This window comes from Lonchura striata, chromosome 1A (genome assembly GCF_050655825.1).
Source record: "Lonchura striata isolate lonStrDom1 chromosome 1A, ASM5065582v1, whole genome shotgun sequence".
Taxonomy (NCBI): domain Eukaryota; kingdom Metazoa; phylum Chordata; class Aves; order Passeriformes; family Estrildidae; genus Lonchura; species Lonchura striata.
In genome coordinates this window covers 75305944-75329699 of record NC_140741.1, presented here as the reverse complement: position 1 = coordinate 75329699, position 23756 = coordinate 75305944, and the positions used below count along the sequence as shown (strand labels likewise).

The 23756-nt window shown below is 51.2% G+C and overlaps 3 protein-coding genes across 4 annotated transcripts; 2 read left to right on the top strand and 1 right to left on the bottom strand.

Annotated features, from left to right (window-relative positions):
- The first annotated feature begins 1454 nt into the window (after positions 1–1454).
- LOC110478876 (carboxypeptidase A1) lies at positions 1455–6689 on the top strand. The gene is made up of 11 exons (XM_021545771.3): positions 1455–1645; positions 3277–3358; positions 3751–3885; positions 4030–4128; positions 4658–4759; positions 5031–5132; positions 5241–5351; positions 5520–5610; positions 5744–5943; positions 6206–6290; positions 6363–6689. The coding sequence occupies exons 1-11, from the start codon at positions 1581–1583 to the stop codon at positions 6548–6550; spliced, it is 1260 nt and encodes a 419-aa protein (XP_021401446.3). The 5' UTR covers positions 1455–1580; the 3' UTR covers positions 6551–6689.
- Positions 6690–7207: 518 nt separating this feature from the next.
- On the top strand, positions 7208–10597 carry LOC110478877 (carboxypeptidase A1). Its single transcript, XM_085569376.1, has 10 exons — positions 7208–7407; positions 7595–7676; positions 7814–8131; positions 8229–8330; positions 8410–8511; positions 8618–8728; positions 8922–9012; positions 9319–9518; positions 10057–10141; positions 10273–10597. The coding sequence occupies exons 1-10, from the start codon at positions 7283–7285 to the stop codon at positions 10458–10460; spliced, it is 1404 nt and encodes a 467-aa protein (XP_085425502.1). The 5' UTR covers positions 7208–7282; the 3' UTR covers positions 10461–10597.
- Positions 10598–11142: 545 nt separating this feature from the next.
- CEP41 (centrosomal protein 41) lies at positions 11143–23641 on the bottom strand. 2 transcript variants are annotated; one of them, XM_031506754.3, is made up of 12 exons: positions 23582–23641; positions 23225–23288; positions 22304–22355; positions 21007–21053; positions 19063–19124; positions 18326–18395; positions 17775–17898; positions 16789–16940; positions 16470–16537; positions 15720–15834; positions 14817–15032; positions 12179–12775 (listed from the first exon to the last, which is right to left on the bottom strand). In XM_031506754.3, the coding sequence occupies exons 1-12, from the start codon at positions 23612–23614 to the stop codon at positions 12627–12629; spliced, it is 1152 nt and encodes a 383-aa protein (XP_031362614.3). In that variant the 5' UTR covers positions 23615–23641; the 3' UTR covers positions 12179–12626. The 2 variants fall into 2 exon arrangements, with proteins under 2 accessions (XP_077639844.2, XP_031362614.3); XM_077783718.2 differs by lacking the exon at positions 21007–21053 and having other exon boundaries at positions 11143–12775; positions 22308–22355.
- Between the last annotated feature and the right edge of the window lie 115 nt (positions 23642–23756).

The following is a 23756-nucleotide window of genomic DNA, read 5'->3' as shown; positions in this document are numbered from 1 at the left end:
CTGGAACCCTGATTCCAGAGAGATCTGGGGCCAGGCAGTGGATGCCACCCAGAGGAACAGGAGAGTGTGTGCCATGGTGGGGCAAGGAGAGCGATGAGCTGGAAATGACACAGGTCTGGGGTGGGGGACCTAACAGGGACCTTCTCATCCCAAGGAAGGAGATTATTGAGGAAACAGCCACGTTCTCCACCACAGAGAGCGACGGGAGAGACAACAGCATCAGCTGGAATGAGGGAGAGCCAGGAGGGACATCAGGAAATGCTTTCCACCAGGAGGAGAAGCAGCAGGACCTGGTGCCAGTGGGGCCGTGCAGCCTCCATCTCTGGAGGGCTCCAAATCCAACCAGGAGAACCCTGGTGGGTCCCCAGAGCATTGGATACAGACCTCCCATGGTCCCTCCCCACCTCAACCACCCCATGCTCCTGCCCCGAGGAAGATCCCGGAACCACCTCAGCAACAGCACCAGTTCCGCACCACAAAGCCCCAGCAGACCCCAGCACCTTCCCACGGCACCTCCTGCTCCTGGTGCAGCCAGAATCCCCTGGATTGAATGGAGAAAAACATGGTCAGGGGATGTCAGCTGTAAAAACCTGCCCTGGGAGGTGCCTGCCAGCCTGGGAACACAGCCCAGGAACCCGGAGCATCCCTGACAAGCGCGGTGGGAGCTCAGGGGCAGCGCAGATAAGGCCCAACAAAGGCCCTGCTGTAACCTGCAGAACAAAGGCGCTGCTTTAACCGGGGAACAAAGACACCTCTGACAAACTGACCTCCTGGGATAGCCCCAGTCAGTGACAGCTGCTCCAGAGCCATTGCTGAAACAGGGAAAATAACTGAAAGCACAAAAATAATTCGTTTTCTACCCAAAAATGAGCCTTTCTGTCTGAGCATTACCCCAGGTGAACGTCCTTGTGCACCTCCGAGCTCCACGACTTCCATCAGCTTTGAAGTGAGATTTCATCCACCATCAAGGGACCCCACTCCTGGGAATGGTTTGATGAATAATTTGTATAGTATATTTTACATTTCATATATATATACATATATGAAATATATCTACATCTATAATGTATGCATAAAGTAATTAATCATAAATAAGTCTGTTTAAATGCTTCCTTTTTCTGCAAGTAACTTTGTAGTAGCTTGTCATTACACACGCATTACTAATCATAATTAGGATTGACTTACTCATAGCAATGTGTAATGAAGAAATCCATGGAAACAAAGAGGTGTTTCCTTGTGGTTTTGGGGCTCCCGTGACCACGCCATCCCCACCGACCCACGCCCGTGGGTTGGGAGCCGCCCATGCCCACGGCAGCTCGGAGCTGGGAGCACGGACACTCATCCAGGGCCCACTCAGCGAGGAAGACGTTATCAGATCCTCCCTAATTTGGCTGCTCTTGTGTTGACTTTGCCAAATAAAGCAAACATTTGGACTTGCGGGAGCCCTTCCTGCCCGCTCTGCTCGCCGCTGCCAACGCCGCGCCGACGGCGGATGCGGCCCTGGTGAGGAGCTCCAGAGGGACCCCGAGCACCGAGGGGGTTCTGCCCGTCCTCGGGGCTGTGCTCTGCTCCCACCCACCATGGAGACCCTCCTGGTCTTCCTCGCCCTCCTGGGGGTCACCAGCACCGAGCAGCTTTTCGTGGGGTGAGTCCTGCTGGGGCAGGGGGTGGGATGGGGATCCAGCTGGGAGAGGCCCGTCCCCACCACCGTCCTTCAGGGTCAGCCAGAAGGGTGACAGCCCAAAGGATGGAAAGGTGGAAATCCAACAGGGTTTTCTGCCACCTGGGAAAGATTTGGTTTCACCCCGGGTTTGGAGGGAGGTTTGGAGCATGCAGAAATTAGGGAATGCTGAAGCCTGAGGGCATCGCTCCAAGCTTTGCCAGGCTGTGGAATCCCAGAGGATGTGGGGAGCATGTGTATGGCTCAAACACATCCAAGGATTGTCGGGAATAAAACCCAAGGACTGCTGGGAATAACGGCCAAGGATTTCTGGGAATAACAGCCAAGGATTTCTGGGAATAACATGCTGTGGGAAAGAACAAGATGTGCCTGGAGAAGGAGCCCTGTGGAGGGAGGCCAGCACTTTTCCAGGATGAACATCCTGGTTGCAGCTCCTGGAGATAAGAGCAGCACCAGTGCAGGAATGAGGCTGAGAAGGGGGCATGGAATGTAGGGGGGGTCAGGACAACCCAAAACTTCCAAAGTTTCCAACCCATTTCCAGAAAGGTCGGAATGAATGGACTGGCCATGAGAATTAATTTGCAGACAAAGTGGGAATTCTGTGTTCAGAGTAGGGAAAACCTATCCATTAAAAAGTACTGCCAGGATGCTGGACATCCCACCAGCTGGACTGACACTGGAGCCAGAGCTGGTGATCTCATGATCCATGGATGGAGCTGTGCCAGGGGGGTTTAGGTTGGATATCAGGAAAGGTTCCTGATCCAGAACAAGGATCGCTGCACCGCCCAGGCTCCCCAGGGAATGGTCACATTCCCAAGGCTGCCAGAGCTCCAGGAGTGTTTGGACAACACCCTCAAGGACAGGGTGGGATTGTTGGGGTGTCTGAGCAGAGCCTGGAGTTGGATTTGATCCTTGTGGGCGCCTTCCAGCTCAGGATATTCTGTGATGTGACCGACTCACCTTCCTCCCTGCTTTCCTTCCTCCTCGGACACGATGCCGTGGTTGAGGGATCCATCCAGACTCCCATCACTCTCCTTTTGGGAAAAATCAGGATTTAATGCCTGCCTGAGTCACCCAGGCACAGAGTGGAAATTGTTATCACCTTGGGGAGCTGGTTAAACTGATAAATGGGAATTAAAAGGAGGAAAGGTAAGAAAGGGGAAAGATGAAGGAATTTTGTGCCATTTTGGGAGTGGCTTTAAGCACTGCCCAACAGGAGAGGTTGGAGGTAGAGGATTGATCTGAGATGAGAAAACCTCTCTCCCACAGAACATTTCCTCCTTTCCAGGGGCTGTGCCTGTCCTTGGGAAGCCCAGCCAGGCTGGACTGGGGCCTTTGTTAGGGAATACATCCATAGGTAGAGAACACTTCCATGGAGATACTGCCCAGCATCTTGGGAGCTGATCAAACAAGGCTGGAGATCACCTCAGGCTCCCAGCACTTGCTCTTTCCCCGTCATGGCTGCTCTGAACTCACATTGTTTTCTCTCAACATCAACAGCTGATGCATTTTCCAACCCTCTGAGCCGGGGTGGAGCTTCCCCAGCCTCCCCCAGGCCAGAGTCCCCCCTGTGTGACCCCTCTGCCTCCCTGCAGGGACCAGGTCCTGCGTGTCACAGCCAGGAACGAGGAGCACATCACTCTGCTCAGGGTGCTGGGCGAGCAGGAGGAGCTGCAGGTGAGCTCTGAGGGGTCCTGAGCACCCCCCAGTCACAGACCCTGGGGAATCCAGGGCTCCCTCCTGCTTTTGCCACCCAATCCAACTTTCCTCCCTGTTTTTGAGATGTATAATTTAGAACCATATAAATACGGATTTAACCTGGGGCTCTTTGAGCTCAGAGCTCCTGTTTCCTACAAACATCCCACAAATACTCAAACAACTTGGGCTGAAACGTTTCTGTAAATCCTTCTGCAGACATCCATCTGTGGCCCAAAATTTGTCCAAAAACCTTTTTAGATCCTCCATGGAAATTCCTGTGAGACCCCTGGAGGTGTTGGGGAGCTCAGTAGATGAGCACCAGTGAAGGATGGGGCTGAATTCTCCCTTTCAACTCAAATTCTTATTCCCAGGTGGACTTTTGGCGTCACCCCAACAGCCCCAGCCACCCCGTGGACCTGCGGGCGCCCTTCCCCAGCCTCCAAAGAGTCAAAAAATTCCTGGATTCCCATAATTTTTCATACAGCATCATGATTGAGGATGTGCAGGTAATGGCTATGATGGGATCATGATGATCTCCTGCAGCTCAGCCCTGAGAGAAAGTCCAAAAAGTTGGAAATCAAAAAGAAAAATCCAACCCCCGGCTCCTTCCAGCCTTTTTGATCTTGGGGTTTTTTCTGCCTCCTAACCAGGAATTATTGGATGAAGAAAAGGAAAGCATGAGGAGGTCTAGGAGGGCAAAGAGAAGCTCCAGGAGTTTTGATTTTGCTTCCTACCACACTATAGACGAGGTACCTTTCTCTGCAGAGCATTGGCTTTGTCCTGCTGGGGTCACATCCATGTGCTGAAGGTTGTGGTGAGTTCTTGGTGACAGCGAGACCTCCCTGGGACAGGTTTCTCCTCCTTGGTGGAGCTTTTAGCTGAGATGGAGACTGGGAAACCTTCCACATCCAGCGTGGCCACTCCTGGAATCTCTCACCCTGTGGAAGACATTTTCAGCTTCACTTTGGGAGTGCTTGGAGCCCAGTTTGGGACTGGTGGGGGCTGTGGTGGTGTTGGGGAGTCTCAGAGATTTTTCCTCATGGTTCATTCTGCTTTTCCAAAAACCTTGTGATGTGCCTTTCCATGCTCACACAGAGCCCCAACCACCTCGTGTTCTCCAGAGAAGCACAAGGTCTTCTCCAGGGCAGTCCCAGGTCTCCAGGGAAGCACCAGATCTCCCCGGGGAAGCTCTGCTCGTTGCATCCGGTGCTGGATGCCCTCAAAGCCAAAAGGTGAGACCCAGGCTGAGCCTCATGACCCAGCAGCTCCTCCTTGCAGATCTACGACTGGATGGACGTCCTGGTGGAGGATCATCCCAGCCTCGTCAGCAAGGTCCAGATCGGGCAGAGCTACGAGGAGCGGCCCCTGTACGTGCTGAAGGTGGGTCCTGGGGCAGCCTCGCCCCAAAATCCCCCTCAGGATTTGTGCCAAGGGAGGCTCAGGATGGACAGCAGCAGGAATTTCCCCATGGAAAGGGTGGTCAGGCCTCGGAAGGGAGGTTTGGAGTTCCCATCCCTGGAGGTGTCTGAGGAACTCCTGGAGGTGGCACTCGGGGCTCGGGGCTGGGGACAAGGTGGGGATTTGGCAGAGGGTGGATTCCGTGATCCTGGCGGGTTTTTTCCAACCTCAATGATCCCGTGATTCCGCACAGTTCAGCACCGGGGGGTCGAACCGTCCGGCCATCTGGCTGGACACCGGCATCCACTCGCGGGAATGGATCACCCAAGCCACCGGTGTCTGGATGGCCAACAAGGTGACCTTGGGATCACCTGGGATGGGGGACCCCAATTCTTACCCTGCATCCCTCCGCCCCTCATCTCCGAGGTGCACCAGGGCAGCTCCTGCTCCTCTCCACGCACAGATCGCTGAGGAATATGGGCAGGACCTCTCTGTCACGGCCATCCTGGACAGCATGGACATCTTTCTGGAGATTGTCACCAACCCTGACGGCTTTGCCTTCACCCACAGCTCTGTGAGTGTGGGGATGTCCCAGTGCTGTCCCCAGCCATGGCTGTCTGTGGTTTTTGGGTGGGGAGGGAGGTTCCTCCCCATGTGGGACGGCGAGTGGAGATCCCTGGAGATGCTTGGCAGGGGTTGGAGCTCACATCCCCGTTCCAGTCTCCTCTCCGTGCGCTCCTAGAACCGCCTGTGGCGCAAGACCAGGTCCATCAACGCTGGGTCCCGCTGCGTCGGAGTGGATCCCAACCGAAATTGGGATGCTGGGTTTGGAGGTGAGACCTCGGCCACCAGGTCCTCATGCCAGGCACTGTTTGTGCCTCAAAAACATCAAAACTAGAGAGGAGAAACCCAGGGATGGAAACCCTTCCTGAGGGATCTTCTCTGGCTCTCCTCCCATTGCTCCAGGTGCCGGCTCCAGCAGCAATCCCTGCTCTGAGATCTATCATGGCCCTCACGCCCACTCCGAGAGGGAAGTGAGAGCCATCGTGGACTTCATCCGCGCCCATGGGAACGTGAAATCCGTCATCTCCATCCACAGCTACTCCCAGATGCTGCTCTTCCCCTACGGATACAGGAGGGCGCCCACACCCGACCACCAGGAAATGGTGAGATGGCGCCAGAACGTGGGGCTGTGATCACCTGGCAAAGGCAGGCACAGCATCTCAGGAGCTTCCCTGCTCCTCTTGTTAGATGCGACCCAAATATTGAACCCCTGAACCTGGGTCCTGGAGGAGGGTGGTTGAGAGACACACCTCAAAAATTAAGAGTTTTTGGGGAAACCTGCAGCAGGATTGGGGAATGATGGGCTCTAGATCCCCCTGACCCTCGATCCACCAGATCCCACCACTTTTGGTGGTTCCTTTGCAGAATGAACTGGCCAAGAAGGCCGTGAGTGACTTGGCTGCCGTGTTCGGGACAAAATACACCTACGGCAGCATCGCCAACACCATCTGTGAGTATTCCTCCCTCATCCTGCAGCAAATCCCTTGGGAATGGGCTCCCACCTGGGCTCCTCTCCCTGCAGACATGGCAGGAGGCACCACCATCGACTGGGCCTATGACAACGGGGTGAAATATTCCTTCAGCTTGGAGCTGAGAGACTCGGGGCGCTACGGATTCCTCCTGCCCAGCTCCCAGATCGTCCCCACTGCCACCGAGACGTGGCCGGCGCTCCTGGACATCATGGTCCACGTCCTGGAGCATCCATACTGACCCCAGCCTCTCCCACAGCATTCCCTCCTCTCAATAAATCCTCATGGAGGTTCAGTGGTTTCAGACACCCTGGGTTTTTTTTTCATGCTAAACTCCAAAAAAAAAAAGGTGGAAAAGGACTCCCAGCCCTGCGGGTGTTGATTTTCCCCTCGTGACTTTGGCTCAAAGTCCCCATCCTTTGGAGCCACTAGCCTCCAAGGGAGGAGATGGGGTTTTTTGGGCAAGCAACCCCAAATTTGTGGGGTTTTGAGCAGCTTTGCTTCATCATCCCTTCCCAGGGGGCTACAAGGAGGGACGTGGGGTACCCTCAGGGTATTTGCCGTTTATTTTTGGTTACTGGGACAACTGTCACCTGCTCTGACCTCTGTCCTGGGCCAAGCCTTACACCACTTTCCTCGGCCAAATTTTAAACCAGTTTCCCCACCACTGTGCCTTAGGGATCCAGCTCACAGTCCCAAGTGAAAATCTGCATTTTGTGCATTCTCGACCCAAATTGATTCTTTCCCTCCCCTCAGCCGGCACTGGAGGCTGTGGGATTTTGGCACCTCCCGGTCTCACTTTGCTGGCAGCTGACTCACCACGGCCCCAGCAGGTTCATGGGACAGGTTTGGCCAGGACTGGGAGCTCCTGGATGGGGACAGCAGGGCCTGACCTTGGCTGGTGGCAGCCAGAGCCTTCCCAGGGCTCTGGGAAAAGGGGCAGCTGGAGGGGCCGGGCTGGGGCCGCCATCCCATGGGATTTAAGAGGCCCCAGGGCGCTGTTGGGATGCAAAACCAGCTCTCCCTGCTGACCATGAGGCTCCCCGTGCTCTTGGCTGCCCTGGTGGCAGTGGCCACCTGCACCAAGACCTTCGTTGGGTAAGGGGGCCGGGATGGGAATGGTGGCACCTGGCGGGGCAGAAGGAGTTGGTTCAGCCCTGAGGGGGCACAGGGAAAAGGCTCAGGGGAAATCCCCAGAATGGGGGGCATGGATGGGTGGGGTTTAGGTCGGACTAACGGGGCCAGAGTTTATCCCACACCCCCCCGGCACCCCCTGACCCCACAGGCACCAGGTGCTGCGCGTCATCCCCCAGAGCGATGAGGAGCTGCAGAAGGTGCAGGAGCTGCAGGACCTGGAGCATCTGCAGGTACTGGGTGTGGAGGTGGATTTTGGGGACACCCCCCACACAAAGCAAGGGTGGGGTTGGATGTGGGATTGTGGGAACCGAGCGGTGAAAAGCCCCAAGGCAGGATCTCACCCTTATCTCCATTTTCCCCCATCCAGCTGGATTTCTGGCTGGCTCCCCGCAAGCTCGGACTTCCCGTGGACATCCGCGTGCCCTTCCCCAGCCTGCAGGCGGTCAAAGCCCACCTGGAGGCCACTGGGGTCTCCTATTCCATCATGATCGAGGATGTGCAGGTCAGCGGCGCTGCAGGGGAGGCGGGGGAGAGGTGGGATCCCATCAGTGGGAACAGGGCTCATCCCACCCTTGTCCCACAGGCCCTGGTGGATGAGGAGCAGGTGGAGATGCTCCGCAGCAGCCGCCAGCTGCCGCTCGACACCAGCACCTTCAACTATGACGCCTACCACACCATAGATGAGGTGGGAATGCGCAAGACTTGGGGCATTTTGGGGGGGAAAAAGTTTGCTCTTGGGCAGGGGGTGAGCCGGGAGTGACCCCCACATCTCTTGTTCCCAGATCTATAATTTCATGGACATGCTGGTGGCCGAGAACCCCAACCTGGTGAGCAAGCTGGAGATCGGCCGCTCGACCGAGAACCGTCCCCTCTACGTGCTCAAGGTGAGGATTTGGGGATTGTGATCCAGAGGGGAAAGTGGTGACAGGGACAAAGCCAACCCCCCCCTCTCTGCTCTCTCAGTTCAGCACGGGGGGCACAAACCGCCCGGCCGTCTGGATCGACACCGGGATCCACTCCCGCGAGTGGGTGACACAGGCCAGCGGCGTCTGGTTTGCCAGGAAGGTACTGACACATCCCAAAAGGGCCACCCGGGCCTCAGAAGCTGTGGGATCCACGTGGGTGATCCCACAGGGAGAACAGGGGAGCCCCAAACCTCCATCCTCTCTAGATTGTCCAGGATCACGCGAATAACGAAGGTGTGGCCTCCATCCTGGAGACGATGGACATCTTCCTGGAGATTGTCACCAACCCAGATGGCTTTGCCTACACGCACACCACGGTACCGGCCTGGATTTCCTCTCCCTGGTTCCTACAGCTGCTCTGGATGGGGCTGGGGAGCAGGATTTGGGGCGTTGCACATCCCTGAGAGGGCAAGGCCTCCTCACCCACGTTTCCATGGGATGGGAAGGGGACCACCACGAGCTGTGGAGCTCCAGCCCCGGGCACCAGCTGAGGTGGCTCTGCCCTTCCAGGACCGCATGTGGCGCAAGACCAGGTCCAGGCACTCGGGTGCCATCTGCGTCGGAGTGGACCCCAACCGCAACTGGGACGCAGGTTTTGGAGGTCAGAGCTGTCCCCTTTCATCTGTGGAGCATTTCCACTCTCCAGCTGGAGGCTCCAAAGCTGCTTCTGGCTCAAAGATCCATTGCTGTCCCCTGGGGAAGAGGTGGGGTTTGCTCTCCGTGGCAGAGCCGAGGGTTTGGGCTCCACCAGGACTTTGATGTCCCCCAGCAACAAATGAAAGTCACCATACAAATCTCTAGGAGGAGCCCCAGGAGCATTCCTTAATCACTACCAAGGAGCTGAGGGGTAGGAATAACTCGTTATTCCCAAATTCCCACTGTGTTCTCACCATCCTTTCCTTGGCAGATGCCGGAGCCAGCGGATACTCCTGCTCGGAGACGTACCACGGACCCTACCCCAACTCGGAGCCCGAGGTGAAATCCATCGTGGACTTTGTGAAGAGCCATGGCAACATCAAGGCTTTCGTCTCCATCCACAGCTATTCCCAGCTCCTGCTCTACCCCTACGGCTACACCGAGACCCCGGCACCAAACGCGCAGGAACTGGTGAGACCCGTGGGCTTTGAGGGGCTGGATGGGTTTGAGCTCTCCTGCTGCTCCAAGGAGGAGCCACCTCTGTCCTGCAGCCATTGGGAAACTGGGAGGAGCTTTGCTGCACCCAGAAAAAAGCTGTATCCCACAGGTTTTTGCTTTCTTTGGCTCATCTTTCCCCCATCCCTGTGTTCCCAGCACAAGATTTCTGCTAAGGCCGTGGCCTGGAAAAGGAATTGATTGAAAGGGCATGAAAATAGCAGGAACAAAAGGGAAGGAAGGTGGTGGTTTTCCCTTTCATCTGGCAGAGGATGGAAAGGGAACTGGGCTGTGGGACATGAAGTCAGCAGGATTTATTTGGGCTCCAGGAGAGCTGCAGAGGGGCTGGGGACAAGGATGGAGGGACAGGACACAGGGAATGGCTCCCACTGCCAGAGGGCAGCAATGGGATATTGGGAAGGAATTCCTGGCTGGGCTGGAATTCCCAGGGAAGCTGCATCCCACAAGTTTTTGCTTTCTTTGGCTCATCTTTCCCCCATTCCTGCATTCCCAGCACGAGATTTCCGCCAAGGCCGTGGCAGCTCTGTCCTCCCTGTACGGCACCCAGTACGATTATGGCAGCATCATCACCACCATCTGTAAGTGCTGGGCCAGCCCCAAAATCCCCAAATCCCACAGCCATCCCTCACACCGGCCAAACATCCCACGGGATTCCTGCACAAAGCCATCGAGGCTCTGAACCCCCCCCCGCCATTTTTTCCTCCCTCAGACAGAGCGAGTGGATCGACCGTCGACTGGACCTACAACCAGGGGATTAAATATTCCTTCACCTTCGAGCTGCGGGACACGGGGCGCTACGGATTCCTGCTGCCCGCCAGACAGATCGTCCCCACCGCCGAGGAGACCTGGCTGGCTCTGAAGGTCATCATGGAGCACGCCCGAGACAACCTCTACTGAGCTGGGATCAGGGCTGGAGCAGCTGGAGAGAGGGAAGAAGGCAATCAGTAAATAAATGGGAAGAAGGATGAGAAAAGCTTGTGGTTGTTTTCCCCTTTTTCTCCAAACTGGGTGGAAAAGCCCTTTCGGAGCTGGAGGTGGTGCCAGCACAAACAGAGCGTGCTGGGCCAGTGGCCTGGAAAAGGAATTGATTGAAAGGGCATGAAAATAGCAGGAATGAAAAGGAAGGAAGGTGGTGGTTTTCCCTTTCATCTGGCAGAGGATGGAAAGGGAACTGAGCTCTGGGACACCAAGTCAGGATTTATTTGGGCTCCAGGAAAGCTGGAGAGAGACTGGGGACAAGGCAGGGACAGGACACCGGGAATGGCTCCCACTGCCAGAGGGCAGCCATGGGATACTGAGAAGGAATTCCTGGCTGGGCTGGAATTCCCAGGGGAGCTGTGGATCCCTGCAAGTTTTCCAGGCCAGGCTGGACAGGGCTTGGAGTAACCTGGGATAGTGGAAGGTGTCAGGAGTTGGAACTGGACAGGCTTTAAAGTCTCTTTGCCAGCCAAACCTTTCCTGTGTGATCCTTCCTTACCTGCTGCAATCCCTAGGGAATGAGGAGCTGAGCCCTTGCTCACTCCCAGCTTTTCCAGGCTCTCCACAGCTCTCAAAGCTGCAAATAAATGACCCAAACAGATGCTGTAATTTACATTTTATTAAATTAAACAATTAAACCTCTCGGCCCCTATGGAGTTTAACTCTGTTCCAAACAACACCAAGAGTCCAAATCCACACAAATGCATTGAGATGATGGGAAAGCACATCCAGTCCTTGCTTTGATTCCTTGGATTTGGAGGATCTCAAACAACTCAAGCCAGTTTTGTCCAAGTTTCACCAGGAGGTTTTCACGCAGCACAGAGCAGCCAGGGATTCTGGATCTGTCTCCCACAGCTGGATAGCAAAACCAGGATTTTAGCCAGTGCAATGACACTTCCAAGAGCTCATAGAGCTGGAAAAATATACTCCCACAGCAGCAGGACCTAATCAGACTGAACCTGCCAGTCCTGAGATCAGCATTGTCTGATTCCACACTCAGAGTCACAATAAAAGATAAATGTGATCAGGGATGTTGAGTCCTAAGCTGCCCAACAGGAAATTATGTGCCATTTCTCCTAGTTTTTGTCCTTTCACTGGAATTATCCCAAAGTCACCAGTGAGTTTTGGGATGTGTTGAAGATTGTCTGCTTCAAAAAGGGGAAAAAACACTGAATCCAAAAATACACACAAACCCCACAAGACCACAATAGCTAAAACCAGGACCAGGCTCAGCAATGCCAGATGGAAAAACTGGAGAGCAGAATCCCTCCAAAATCACCTCCAAAGTGTCCCATAAGCAGCTCAGGAAAATCGGAGGATCCCCAGGTTATCCAGAAGCACCAATTTGAGGAAAACTGTGCTACTCATTTTCCAGGAAACCTTTACCCCGTTCAGTTCCAGATTCCAGAGCCCTGCTCTGTTTTAGGGACCCTGGTGAGGCAGCAGCAGCAAATTTCCTTCAGCCACCCTAAACCTTAAAAAAACTACTGGAAAAGGAGTCATTGGGAAAAAGAAAATCCAGTTATTCTCCTCCAGCTCACCTTGGAAAAGACAGAACTATTCACAAAGTGTCCACAAGCAAGCACGACTGTCACAGCACCAGCTGGGCAATAAAAAACCATTTTTATTACAAATACTTCTGTTCATTATCATAATTTATTTTAAAAAAACAACAAACAAGCCTTCCAGGACCTTCTCTCACTTTTGGCAAGTTGCTGAATGTCTTTATCTCTGCTAAAACCACCAAAGTTTGTGCTCACAGATGATTTGTGGCCTGTTCACCTTTATTGCATTCCATGGCTCCAGTGTGGCCCAGGAATGTTAGGGACACAAATTCCTTCAGCTGGAAGTTTCTACTGGTCCCAGCCTTTCCTAGCAGTTTTCTCCCTCCCCTACAAAACCAGTTCTATCACCTCTGTCCTGCCCTGCTCCCCAAGTGATGCCATTCCTGCTTCTAGGAAACATCATTCCAGCTGCCCAGCCTTACCCCAGCTGCCAATCCTCACCACGGCCGCTTTTCCCTGCCGATTCCTAAAACCACAAACGGGCTGCACTGCTCAGCATTCCCAAAACCTGGATGCTCATTTATTTCCAGGGCCTGTTCTGGATGCTGGTCCTGCTGTGGGAGCGGCTGCTCAGGGATCCCGTGGTGTGAGCAGGGCTGGGGAGGCTGGGGTTGTTCCTCACGGATGAGAGCTTGGAATCGTGGCCTGAAACACCCCGGGAAAGGCGGCCTGTGGGAAAAACAACCCCAAGTCACAAACTGCTTGTCCACAAGTTGTGGCTGTCCCATCCCTGGATGTGTCCAGCCAGGTTGGATGGGCTTGGAACAACCTGGAAAAGGGGAAGGTGTCCCTGCCCATGGTGGGATGGGTGGCTTTAAGGTCCCTTCCCACCCAACCATTCCATGATGAGGTTGAAGCATATACTGGTGATGCCTTGGAATTTTAGCTTTTATATTTTTCAAATCTTATACTGCATTAGTGTCACAGCACATGTGACAGTTGAGACAGCCACAACACACAGAGTGTCACCTTGCAATTTCAGAAGGCTTCAACCCATACAGAGTAACCCCACACCACTTCAGAAGGCTGCAAGCATCTGCCCTTGTCCTTCAGCCCAGCCTTTTGTCCCCTCATGTTCATGCACTGCACCTGTGTGCTCACTCAGCACACCTGGGCACTCCATGGCTCATTACCTTTAATGCTGCTCACCTGCTCCTCACAGCTGTACCCATTACTGCAGAGCTCCCAATTACCACAAACTCTGTGCCTACACCATCCATCCATCCATCCTTCCATCCATCCATCCTGTCACAGCACATGTCACAGTGCAGACAGCCACCATACCCAGAGTGTCACCATACAGTATCAGAGAGCTTCAACCCATACAGAAGAACACCATGGCATTTCAGAAGGCTTCAAACCTCTGCCCTTCTTGTTCTTTACACCCCTTTTATCCCCTCATGTTCATGCAGTGCCCCTGTGTGCCTCTGTTCCCTGAGTGGCTGCTCAGCACACCTGGGCACTCCATGGCTCATTACCTTTAATGCTGCTCACCTGCTCTTCACATCTGTACCTGTTACTGTAGAGCTCCAAATTACCACAAACTCTGTGCCTACACCATCCATCCATCCTTCCATCCAACCATCCGTCTGTCCATCCATCCATGGATTCCATCCATCCATGCATCCATCATCCATCCATCCATCCTGTCACAGCACAAGTCACAGTGCAGACAGCCACCATACCCAGAGTGTCACCATACAGTATCAGAAAGCTTCAACCCACACAGAAGAACATTGTGTCACTTCAGAAAACTTCAAACCTCAGCCCTTGCTGTCCTTCAGCCCAACCTTTTGTCCCCTCATGCTGATGCACTGCACCTGTGTGCCCACTCAGCACACCTGGGCACTCCATGGCTCATGACCTTTAATGCTGCTCACCTGCTCCTCACAGCTGTACCCATCAGGGATGGGGCAGCCCCACCCCCAAATCACCACAAACTCTGCACCTACACCTTCCCACCCAACCATTCCATGATGAGGTTGAAACATGTTCTGGTGATGCCTTAAAATTTTAGCTTTTGTATTTTTCAAATCATTAGTGCATGACTAAACTCCACATAAAAGGTTAATTAACTTAATCTGTCCTTAATGCACCTGAAGGTCTTTCATTAAATATATCCCCTTTTATTCTTTTAACTTCACCTTGATGCCTTGTGAAGACTGAGCTGGAGCAGAGGCTGGACTAAAGAATAAAGCAGGGATTTATTAAAGGATCTCCTCCTTGGATCCACCCTGGGCAGCACCAGAGCCCAGCCAGGGCTGCACCCAAATGAACCAAAATGGTCCCAAAATGAACCCAAATGAACCAAAATGGCCCCAAAATGAACCCAAATGACCCAAAATGGCCCCAAAATGCACGAGCGCTCCCGGGGCTCTCCCTGGGATCAGTTCTGCTCCATTGGCACCTTGGAGTTCATTCCCATTCCAGCTCCAGCCCATCAGTCCCACCCTGCTTGTTTTTCTCTCTCCAGCCCACGGTGTTTGTGCTCCTGGGCTGAGGTTTGGATCATTTGTCCTTGGTGCCCAGCTGGAGCAGGAATTGTTTTGTGTCCCTGCTCTGTGCACAGAGCTCACCATCCCATAATGAGAAGCTCAGACCCACACACCAAAGCAGCTCAGAATGTGAAAAATAGAAAAGCTAAACCCTGAGGCATCAGCCTGGCCCGGTGTTTGTAGGCAAGCCCAAAAAGGCAGCACTGGACTCTTACTGGCAGCGTCTGAAGGAATCTGCTCCTCAGCCAGGTAATGCTTCACCTTCTGCAGATCATCTGCAGAAAACCTCCACTTGTTCTCTGCAGGCATGGGTGGCACCCTGGGAGTCGTTCTCCTCCGGGCGGTTCCCGTGGCAGCTGGCCCCTGGCAGGACATGGGGAGCGTGCCGGTGACCAACCCCTCTGGGATCTTCTGGGCAAGGACCTTGAGGCCTGCAGGGACACGGAGCAGCTGTTATCCCAGCTGGATGGCTCAGCAGGGACCAGTCACCAGGCACTGACGCAGCTGCAGGACCAGAGTTCGGATGGAGAAATGTGGGTGGCAGGAGAGGGGGGAATTCTGCGCCTGTGCCCTGCTCAGGTGAGATCCCACATGGAGTTTAACTCTGGGGACAGCAGCAGCAGGACAGGGAGCTGCTGGAGAGAGTCTAGAGGAGGCCTTGGAGCTGTTCCCAGAGTTGGGAATGTTCCCCTGGAGAGGAGAAGGATCCAGGGAGAGCTTCCAGCACATTCCAGGGCCTGGAGGGGCTCCAGGAGAGCTGAAATTTGGGAAAAGCCTGGAGGGACAGGACACAGGGAATGGCTCCCACTGTCAGAGGGCAGGGATGGATGGGAGATTGGGAATGAGGAATTCCTGGCTGGGCTGGGATTGCCAGAGCAGCTGGGGCTGTCCCTGGATCTCTGGAATGTCCAAGGAAATGTTGGACACTGGGGCTGGAGCAGCCTGGGATGGTGGAAGGTGTCCCTGACCATAGGAACAGAAATGGATGATCCTTCAGCTTCCTTCCAACCCAAACCATCCCATGATTCCACAACCCAGATCCTTCCCATCTCCAGCTTCCACAAGTTGCTCCCCACTCTCCCCAGGAGGGCTGGGGGAGCTCTCCCAGCCCCACCTACCCCCAGATAACATGAAGAGGTTCTCAAAGCCCCTCTCACACATGGTGGTGGCCGCCTGGCTCGCCAAGCGCTCGTCATTGTCGTACACAATGATGATTTTTCCATGGGCATTTTTCTGCCATGGGAATTGTTAAGGAGTCAGCTTAACTGCTGAATTTAAATATTGAAACATTTTAGGAAGCAAAAGAGACAAGTGGGATTGGGGAGGGAAAGGCTCCATACTTGGCTTGCAAGCATCCAGTGGGAATGTTCTCTCGATAGAATTCTCAGTGGCTGAGGCTTGCCAGACACAGCTTAATTCCCACTGCATCCAGCACTGCTTGAAGACTGGGAATGGCAACAGCTCCTTTGTTTATAAGCTCCCCTCAGAATCAACAGCCTGGGAATGATCAGCCTAATCCCACTTAAAAATCCTCTGTTCATCCCCAGTCCCATCAAGGTGCTGATAGGAAGCCAAAGGATTTGATGGATGCATTCCTGGAACAGCAGCAGGAGAGCAGTGCCTGAGTCTGGCTCGGCCTTCCAGCTGCCAAAATCCAGGGAAATGCCAAATCCAGACACTGGATTCAATGGAGTCAAGAGCAGCCTTGAGGAAGCAGAATCCAGCATCTGACTGGGGCAGTGGAGCTGCACCAGGTAACTCCACCTCCTGTCCCACCCTTTTTGAGATCCCTAATTTTGCTTGGATAAACTCCAATCGATTTTGGGAGCTCCCACCAACATCCCCTCACATTCCCATGTAAAGGATACATATTCCAGAATGTTATTTGTATATGGATTCATGGTTCTAGACAACGTTGCAATGGGGTACGAATAAGCTGCAGAAGGGGGGAAAAAAAAAAAAGAAAAAGAGGGAAAAATCATCCAGAGGCTGAACACCAACAGCCTGGGATACAACAGCCTTGAGAGAGAACCCGCCGAGGATGGGATTAACATCAGCTCAGGCCCCTCATCTCCTCCCAGGAAGGAGGGATGTGCTGGATAAGCACTGGGAACACCAGGGGGACAAAGCCCAGCAGGGCTGTGGCCCAGGCTGCAATCTGTGCCCTGTGGCCCTGGGGCTGCTCACCTCCCACGATGTGGCACTGCTCGTAGGCGTCGCGGTCCCGCACGTCCAGCAGCAGGAACGGGCAGTCGGGATAAGGCCTCTCCTGGGCCTGGGGGTCCTCCTTCTTTGGAGAATCCTTCTCCATGTCCAGCTCCCCAACCCCACTGATCACGCTGCAAAGGGAACGGCACATTAAGGAATGCTTTTGGGGGTCTCCATCCCTTCCAAGGCTGGGGAAGAGCTGGGATAAAGCTTCCTCTCCCAGCACCACCCTGGGATCTCTTCAAACATGGTGGGTTTGGAATTATTCTTAATCCTAAAATGGTTTGGGTGGGAAGGGACCTTAAGGATCTCATTCCACCCCCTGGGCAGGGACACCTTGGAGTTCCCCAGAGTGCTCCAAACCCTGTCCAGCCCAGCTCTGGACACATCCAGGGGCAGCTCCAGCTTCTCTGGGAATTCTATTCCAGCCTCTCCCCACCCTCCCAAGCAGGGACACTTCCCACTATCCCAGAGTGCTCCAAACCCTGTCCAGCCCAGCTCTGGACACATCCAGGGGCAGCTCCAGCTTCTCTGGGAATTCTATTTCAACCCCATCCCCACCATCCCAGCCAGGAATCCCTTCCCAATATCCCTGTGTCACTTTGAAGCCATTCCCTGTGTCCTGCCCCTCCATATCAATACAAAACCATCGCTAACAGCAATGCACATGACTGAGTTGATCAGAGCACTGTGTTATCCCCAAAATTCTGGAATGTGGGGGCCTGGATGGAATCCCACCAACACATTTCTTTGTCAGACCTTCATCAAGTGACAACAACCTTGGTTGCTGTTTAATCCAAACCCATTCCAACAGGAAATCCTGCCAATCCCCTCCCTCTCACCTACAAACCCAGGCTTTAATGAGAAGTACAGGATAAAACCACTTAGCAAGCAATTTAAAATCAGCAGCTGGGCTCAAATAATCATCAGCTAAGCCAGGAGGAGAATGACGTTGAGTGAGGCACCTCTGCAGCGTGGAACGATGGGATTCCCCGGCTCCAGAGTTGTTGAGGAACAGGACAGGGCTGGGTGTCCCCTCATGGCTCCCTTTCCCATTTGTCCCTGTGTCATCACCTGCAGCACCAGAATCTGGGGAGAGAAGAGGGCACGAGGAGCTAAGGAGCTGCAGGAGGTAAACAGGCAGGTTTTAAAGGGCAGTTTCTATTCCTGGAAAGAAAAGTGTGACAGCTTTATCTTCATCCTCTTAACAAAGAGAATTTACCCAGAGCCTCCTTATTTAAAATAATAAAGAGCCAACTGATTTTTTAGGGCTTGAGCTCTCATTTGAAGAAATCAATAAAACAGAATTGTTGATGTGGATTACATTACTGCCAGCATGAGGCTTTTCCAACATGCAAGCCCTTCTTTTTTTAGGAGTTTTTCTATTCCCAGGCCACAGGTGAAGTTTTATTTTTCCATTTTTCCTCCTGGTTAAGCCTTGCTGCAGTGCCAGCTCTGCCACTTCACCCCCTGGCAGTGACCCTCAGCTCTCCCCCTCTGTCACCAGCGTTGTCACCTTGCAGCTTGTGCAGCTCCTCGTTTGTCACTTCTAAGGTTTCGTTGGACAGAGAGGCGACCTGGAGAACCTGCAGGGCACAAAAAACAAGCAGACACTGATCCCCACATCCACAGCAGGGAGCAGCTCAAGGAAAACAATCCAGGGAAAAAAAGAAAAATCCCGAGTCTGCAGGATCCCACTCTTCACATCTTCAAGTTTAACCTTCCCTTCCCTCCTGAGAAGAAAATTTGGTTTTGTTTTTTTTTTTTTTTTAGTTTGAAGCAGTTTTCTTGAACCAGCACTCCCCAGCTCTTTATTTCCTGATCAATTTTTCACTTTTTAAAATAGCATGATTCACTGCTTTTAAATAAAGTAATGCACAGAAAGCCTTGAAGTCCCAGCTGCCCACTTTCTGCAGTTAAACCTGGGGTCAGGGAGGGCTGCAGACACAAAATTCAGATTTAGGTGCTGTTTTACACAGCCTTTTTCTTTTGCAAGATGCTTGAAGATCCTTTTAAGTTAATGGACAAATCAAATAATGAAATAAATTTCAAAGACGGAGTCACCACAAACTTTAATTTGTAATTAAGGCATTTGGCCACTGTGGAAATTAATTATTTGCTTTTATTAAAGGCAGGAAGAAGCCAAGACAGAATAATTACAGCTAAAGCTAAATAATTACAGAGAAATTTTTAATCCAAGGAAACATGCTGCTCCTAAGAGATTTTGGAGGTCAGAGAAGGATCTGTACATACCAATTGAGCAAAAGTTGTCACCTTCAGCCTTTTAAAGAGCTCATCCTTTTTATACCTGTAATCTACAAAAACAAAACAAAGAGGACAAGGTAAATTTCCAGCTCATTCCCAGTTTTTTTCAGACACCAGGTCACGGCTTAATCCCAGCTTTTCTCCAAGACTCTTCCACAGCCAAGCAGGAATTCAGGGCAGGTTTGTGCTGAAGGGTGAGAGCAGCAAATCTGGAGAGTTTGTGAAATGCCAGTTATAAATAAAGGGTTTAATTAATAGCAGTTATAAAGAAAAGATTTAATTAATCACAGATATGAAGAGAGATTTTAATTGAGACCAGTTATAAAGAAAGATCTTGTCCACACATGATGAAGTGGAAGACGCAGATTTAGCTGCTTTTAGACTCAAAATATGAAATTATGTTTTCCATGGGGCTGGGGCAGGAAGCAGTTCAAGATTTCCCCCTTTCCCTGCTGTTCTCTGAGACCCATTGGAGTCACAAAGCTCCTTAAACCAAAAGATTCATTTACCTTAATTTTTAATTTGTGTAAATTACAGCAGTATCAGAGTATGGGGCATTGTGTCTTTGCAAATACCAAGCTAAAGAACAGGTTCCATCTTAACAATTAAAAAAATCCAAGCTTTTAATACTTCATCTCATAATTAAATTCTGGTTTCTTCAGAAAGTCACAGATCTCAAGGAGCAGATAACTGACACAAGAAACTGGACTAATTGAGTCTTAATGGGTAATTAATACAAGAAACTGGCCTAATTGAATCTTAATCCTGAAGACACAGCTTAGGGAGGAAGAAAACCGAGCAGAGCTGCTGGCAAAGAGCCAGAGCAGAGATTCCCAGAGCCAAGGTTGGGAGCCTGATCCCACCCAGCTCCTGCAGAGGAAGGGAGAGACCTCCTGGAGCGAAACAAAAGGTGGGAGGAGGAAAGAGAAGCCAGGATGGGTATCAGTGGGAACATCTTGATATAGAATAACCTGTCCTGGGAAGCAATGGGAGCTCTGTCCTTTGGGAAACGCAGGGTTGGGAAGGAGCTGGTCCCTCTCCAGCTGTTCAGCTCCTAGGGATGACAATGGAGCTCAGGATCTTTGGCAAATCCACTCAGTTCAAGGATTCTAAATCCTCTAAAACCATCTGCTGAGTGCTCCATTAGCTTAGGGGAAATGAGGAGAAAAGGGGGAAGGGATCCCCTGCACATTCCTGCAGCCACCAGACAAAAAAATTCCTGTGGGGTTTGCTTATGGAAATTCCCCAGCTGAGTTGTTTAGAGAGCCATGGGAATGCTGGAGGCTGAGATCTCTTCCCAAATTCAACATCCCACCCAAAATCATTTCGATCAGGCTGCAAAACAAGCACCTCTTTGCTCCTCACAAGTTGTCCCAGGAAAAAAGAGCCCTTCCAAAATATCTGTTGCACATCCAAACCACAGGGCTGAAGCACAGGAGGTGCAGAAAAGGGATTGCAAGATGAGGAGGTGCAGAAATTGGATTGCAGGATGTCAATTACCTGGAAAATGACCCTCGTGGTTCTTGCAAAACCACCAGGTTTCAAACCTCAACTGAGGTTGTTAAATCTTCCTTAAACTCAAAAAAAAACCCCAGCAACAATTATTTTCTTTAATTATTTCCTGTTTAATCTGCTCAAGGATTAAAATTGCCCAGCAAAGGCCAAAAAACAGCTTTTCTGTCATGGCAAATAAACTTCATTTAGAAGGAAAAATAAAAGCAGCAAAGCTTGGGAAGTGCTGGATGGATAAAAACCACCCAAGCAGAACCGCTGCTGAACGATGCAGCTCCTGCATGGCTCCTTTCCACCTCAAATAAGGACTTTTTACCCCAAAAAAAGCTTCTTTGCTCTAGATCTTGCCTTTGCCACCCCAAATGCCTTCCCAGAGAGCTCGGAAGTGCTGCCTCCAGCTCCAAAAGCAAGCCCACGTACCCGGTCCGGTCCTGGCGGAGCTGTTGGAATTCTCTGACATGGTTTTGCTTGGAATGATCCTGTTTTCCAGGGATGGGCTCCTGAGGGCTTTGGGAGAGGAGGGAAACAGCAGCAGAGAGAAGGAAGAGCCCTGCTGTGCGTGCCCCAAGTCAATCAATCCTCCAAAGGATGGGTGTGTGGTGGGTGCAGCTCTTTAATGTTTTGATGGCGTGGATTTAAATCTCTCACGTTACATAAGGGACAGAGAGGAGCCTGTGCTGGGGATCTCAATCTGCATCCAAAGGGTGTCATCTATCCCTGAGAAACCGAGGGGGACAAGTTCCTCCACTCCCCAGCACAACAACGTGTCCATTCAGCCCTGCAGAGAATGAGAAAGTCCCTCCCCAAAAACAAAAAAAGAAAGAATAAAAGAATTGCACGGAACAGATCCGTGCTGAGATTGGAAACCCACAAAAAACCCAAGATTTTCAACAGAAATAAAAAGCAAGGCAGTGTCCAGCACTGAAATCTCAGTCAACAGAGTGTTTTGGAAAGCTCAAGGTCATTCCTCTTTTCATTTTTTTCCCCCCCAAAGACCTGCAGTGTGAACCCAAACCCAACAAACCAAGCACAAACAAAGAGTTGTTTTGCACAAATAGATTCCCCTGAGCTCCCTCAGAAAGTGGGGCTGAGAACCAAACCTGGACATTTCAAATCCTAATTAATGGAGCTTTCAGCTCAATTCAGGGCTCTTTTTCACCTCCACAAATGCAGCTTTGAGGTTGAAGAGCTTTCCTGGCTCCTTATGTGAGAATAATCTGGGAATTAAGTCATAAATCACTGGTTTTATTGGGGAAAAATGATATGAAAAGCCTAGTTTTAGTGGGAAAATAAAAGAAATAAAAATAATTTAGGCCTTCATTAGTCTGAACAGCCTAAAGTCTTCAAAATCTCAATGTTTAGTGGTGGTGAAATCAATGTTAACACAAGGAATGAGCTTGGTCTTTTCCTGTCTTGGAGTATTTTGATAGGAATTTAAATTATATAAAGATAAAAGAGCTCAAGCTGTGCCCTAAAAGTGAAATAAAAATCTCAGAAATGATCCATGAATCTTCCCAGATGAGTCTAGCCTGGATTTCTCAGCTAATAGAGCTTCCAATAATAAAATCCAATAGCAAAGAAGGATCTGGAAGATTCCTGCTTGGATTTTAAAATTAAATCTGTGGAGATTTCCAAGGAAAACCTCCTGGAATTCATCTCCTGCTCTTTGAGCCTTGAACCAACTCATTTTTAACCCATCCTGCCCTTCCCCAGGTACTCACTTCTTTTGATCTCTTCCAATTTTTCCATGTATTTTGACAAACTATTTCCTGTAACAAAAAAAAAATCAATTTATTACAATTATTTATTTTCCTCAGGCCCACTGAGGCTTAAATTTTAATTGCATTGAAGGAAACAGATATTTGTTGTAGATCCTCCTTCACAGTGGCAATAAAAGGTACAAAAATGCCACAATTTTCCTCTTTTCTCTAAAGGAAAGTAGAACTAAACAGAAAAATCCAAGGATCTTCAGCTCCTTTCCCAACATTTTGGTGAGAAAACTACCAAGATAATGTTACTGAATAAAATTCAGCTGCTTTAATAACAAAAAAAAAAAACAACCCACAAAGACACCCCCAAATAATTATTTTGGCTCACACCTTTGATAAGACGCAGGAAAAGTCCATGGACAGAAATTCCAAGACCAATAATTTCTATGGGAACCACCACAACAGAGCCTGACCCAGTTTAAATCTATTTAACCCCCAAATTGTTCTTTAAAAAAGAAGAGTAGGAAAAAAAATAGACAGGTTTTAAGACAACAAAGACTTTAAACATGTGGTCATCTACACACAGAGCATTTAATCTCAATTTTCAGGGGGGTGTATGAAGATAAATATACATAAGTACATAAAATATACATATATATAAATACACATAAATCTGTATAGTTCGTGCTTGTTTTAATTTCAGCTTTGGAGGAAAATTTTAAATAGGAAATTTTAATAGTTTAAATATTTGTTAATAGGAAAATTCTATAATTTTTATCATATTTGGTGAGACAAATCATAACCGCAATAAGGATTCTGTAGGGTTGGGGTGACTTAGCTCCGGGCAGAGATAATTAAGGCATTAATTACATTTTTCTGTCATCCTACCTCAATTTTGGGTGGTTTTATCCCACAACAATTTCACTTACCAGTATCCAGACGAGTTTTTACATGTTGATACTTGGGATTCGAGGGGATGCGGCGGGTTAGAAGCTGTTTCAAAACGGAAAAGACGAGAAGCCAAAATTAAAAAATAAAATAATAAAAAACCCCATAAATAGCAGAAAATGCGATCTGAAGGCATTTAAGAGACGGAAAGACAAGCGAGAGGTTCCTGAATGCCCATCCGGGTGTTAAACCGCGCTGATTTAAAGGCTCGGAAGGAGAACTTCTCCCCGCGCGGAGCTCTCCCGGCCCCGGCAGCCGCACGAACCATCCCCCCGGCCGTGCCCCGCGCCCCCCTGGCCGCCCGGGGGGTGCTGAGAAGGGCAGGCCCCTGAGGGCACCTGAGGGTCGCCGAAGCCGCCCCGCGCCGACATCTCCCCTCAGGGCGGCCCGCCCGCTCCGCCCGTCCCCTCACGCGCGGCCGCGCTCCCGCCTCCCGCCCCACCCCGCAACTACGCCCGCCGCCATTGGCCGCCCGCCCCGCCCGCAGCCAATCAGAGCCCGCGCGGCAGGGAG

Coding starts and splice junctions, on each gene's coding strand:
- LOC110478876 (XM_021545771.3), top strand. CDS start 1,581: ATGGAGACCCTCCTGGTCTTCCTCGCCCTCCTGGGGGTCACCAGCACC. Junction 5,352..5,519: donor TTGCCTTCACCCACAGCTCT/GTGAGTGTGGGG, acceptor GTGCGCTCCTAG/AACCGCCTGTGGCGCAAGAC. Junction 6,291..6,362: donor CAGCATCGCCAACACCATCT/GTGAGTATTCCT, acceptor CTCTCCCTGCAG/ACATGGCAGGAGGCACCACC.
- LOC110478877 (XM_085569376.1), top strand. CDS start 7,283: ATGGGATTTAAGAGGCCCCAGGGCGCTGTTGGGATGCAAAACCAGCTC. Junction 8,512..8,617: donor GCGTCTGGTTTGCCAGGAAG/GTACTGACACAT, acceptor CATCCTCTCTAG/ATTGTCCAGGATCACGCGAA. Junction 10,142..10,272: donor CAGCATCATCACCACCATCT/GTAAGTGCTGGG, acceptor TTCCTCCCTCAG/ACAGAGCGAGTGGATCGACC.
- CEP41 (XM_031506754.3), bottom strand. CDS start 23,614: ATGTCGGCGCGGGGCGGCTTCGGCGACCCTCAG. Junction 22,356..23,224: donor AAAAACTCGTCTGGATACTG/GTAAGTGAAATT, acceptor TTTTTGTTACAG/GAAATAGTTTGTCAAAATAC. Junction 17,899..18,325: donor GGAGCTGCACAAGCTGCAAG/GTGACAACGCTG, acceptor TTCTCTCCCCAG/ATTCTGGTGCTGCAGGTGAT.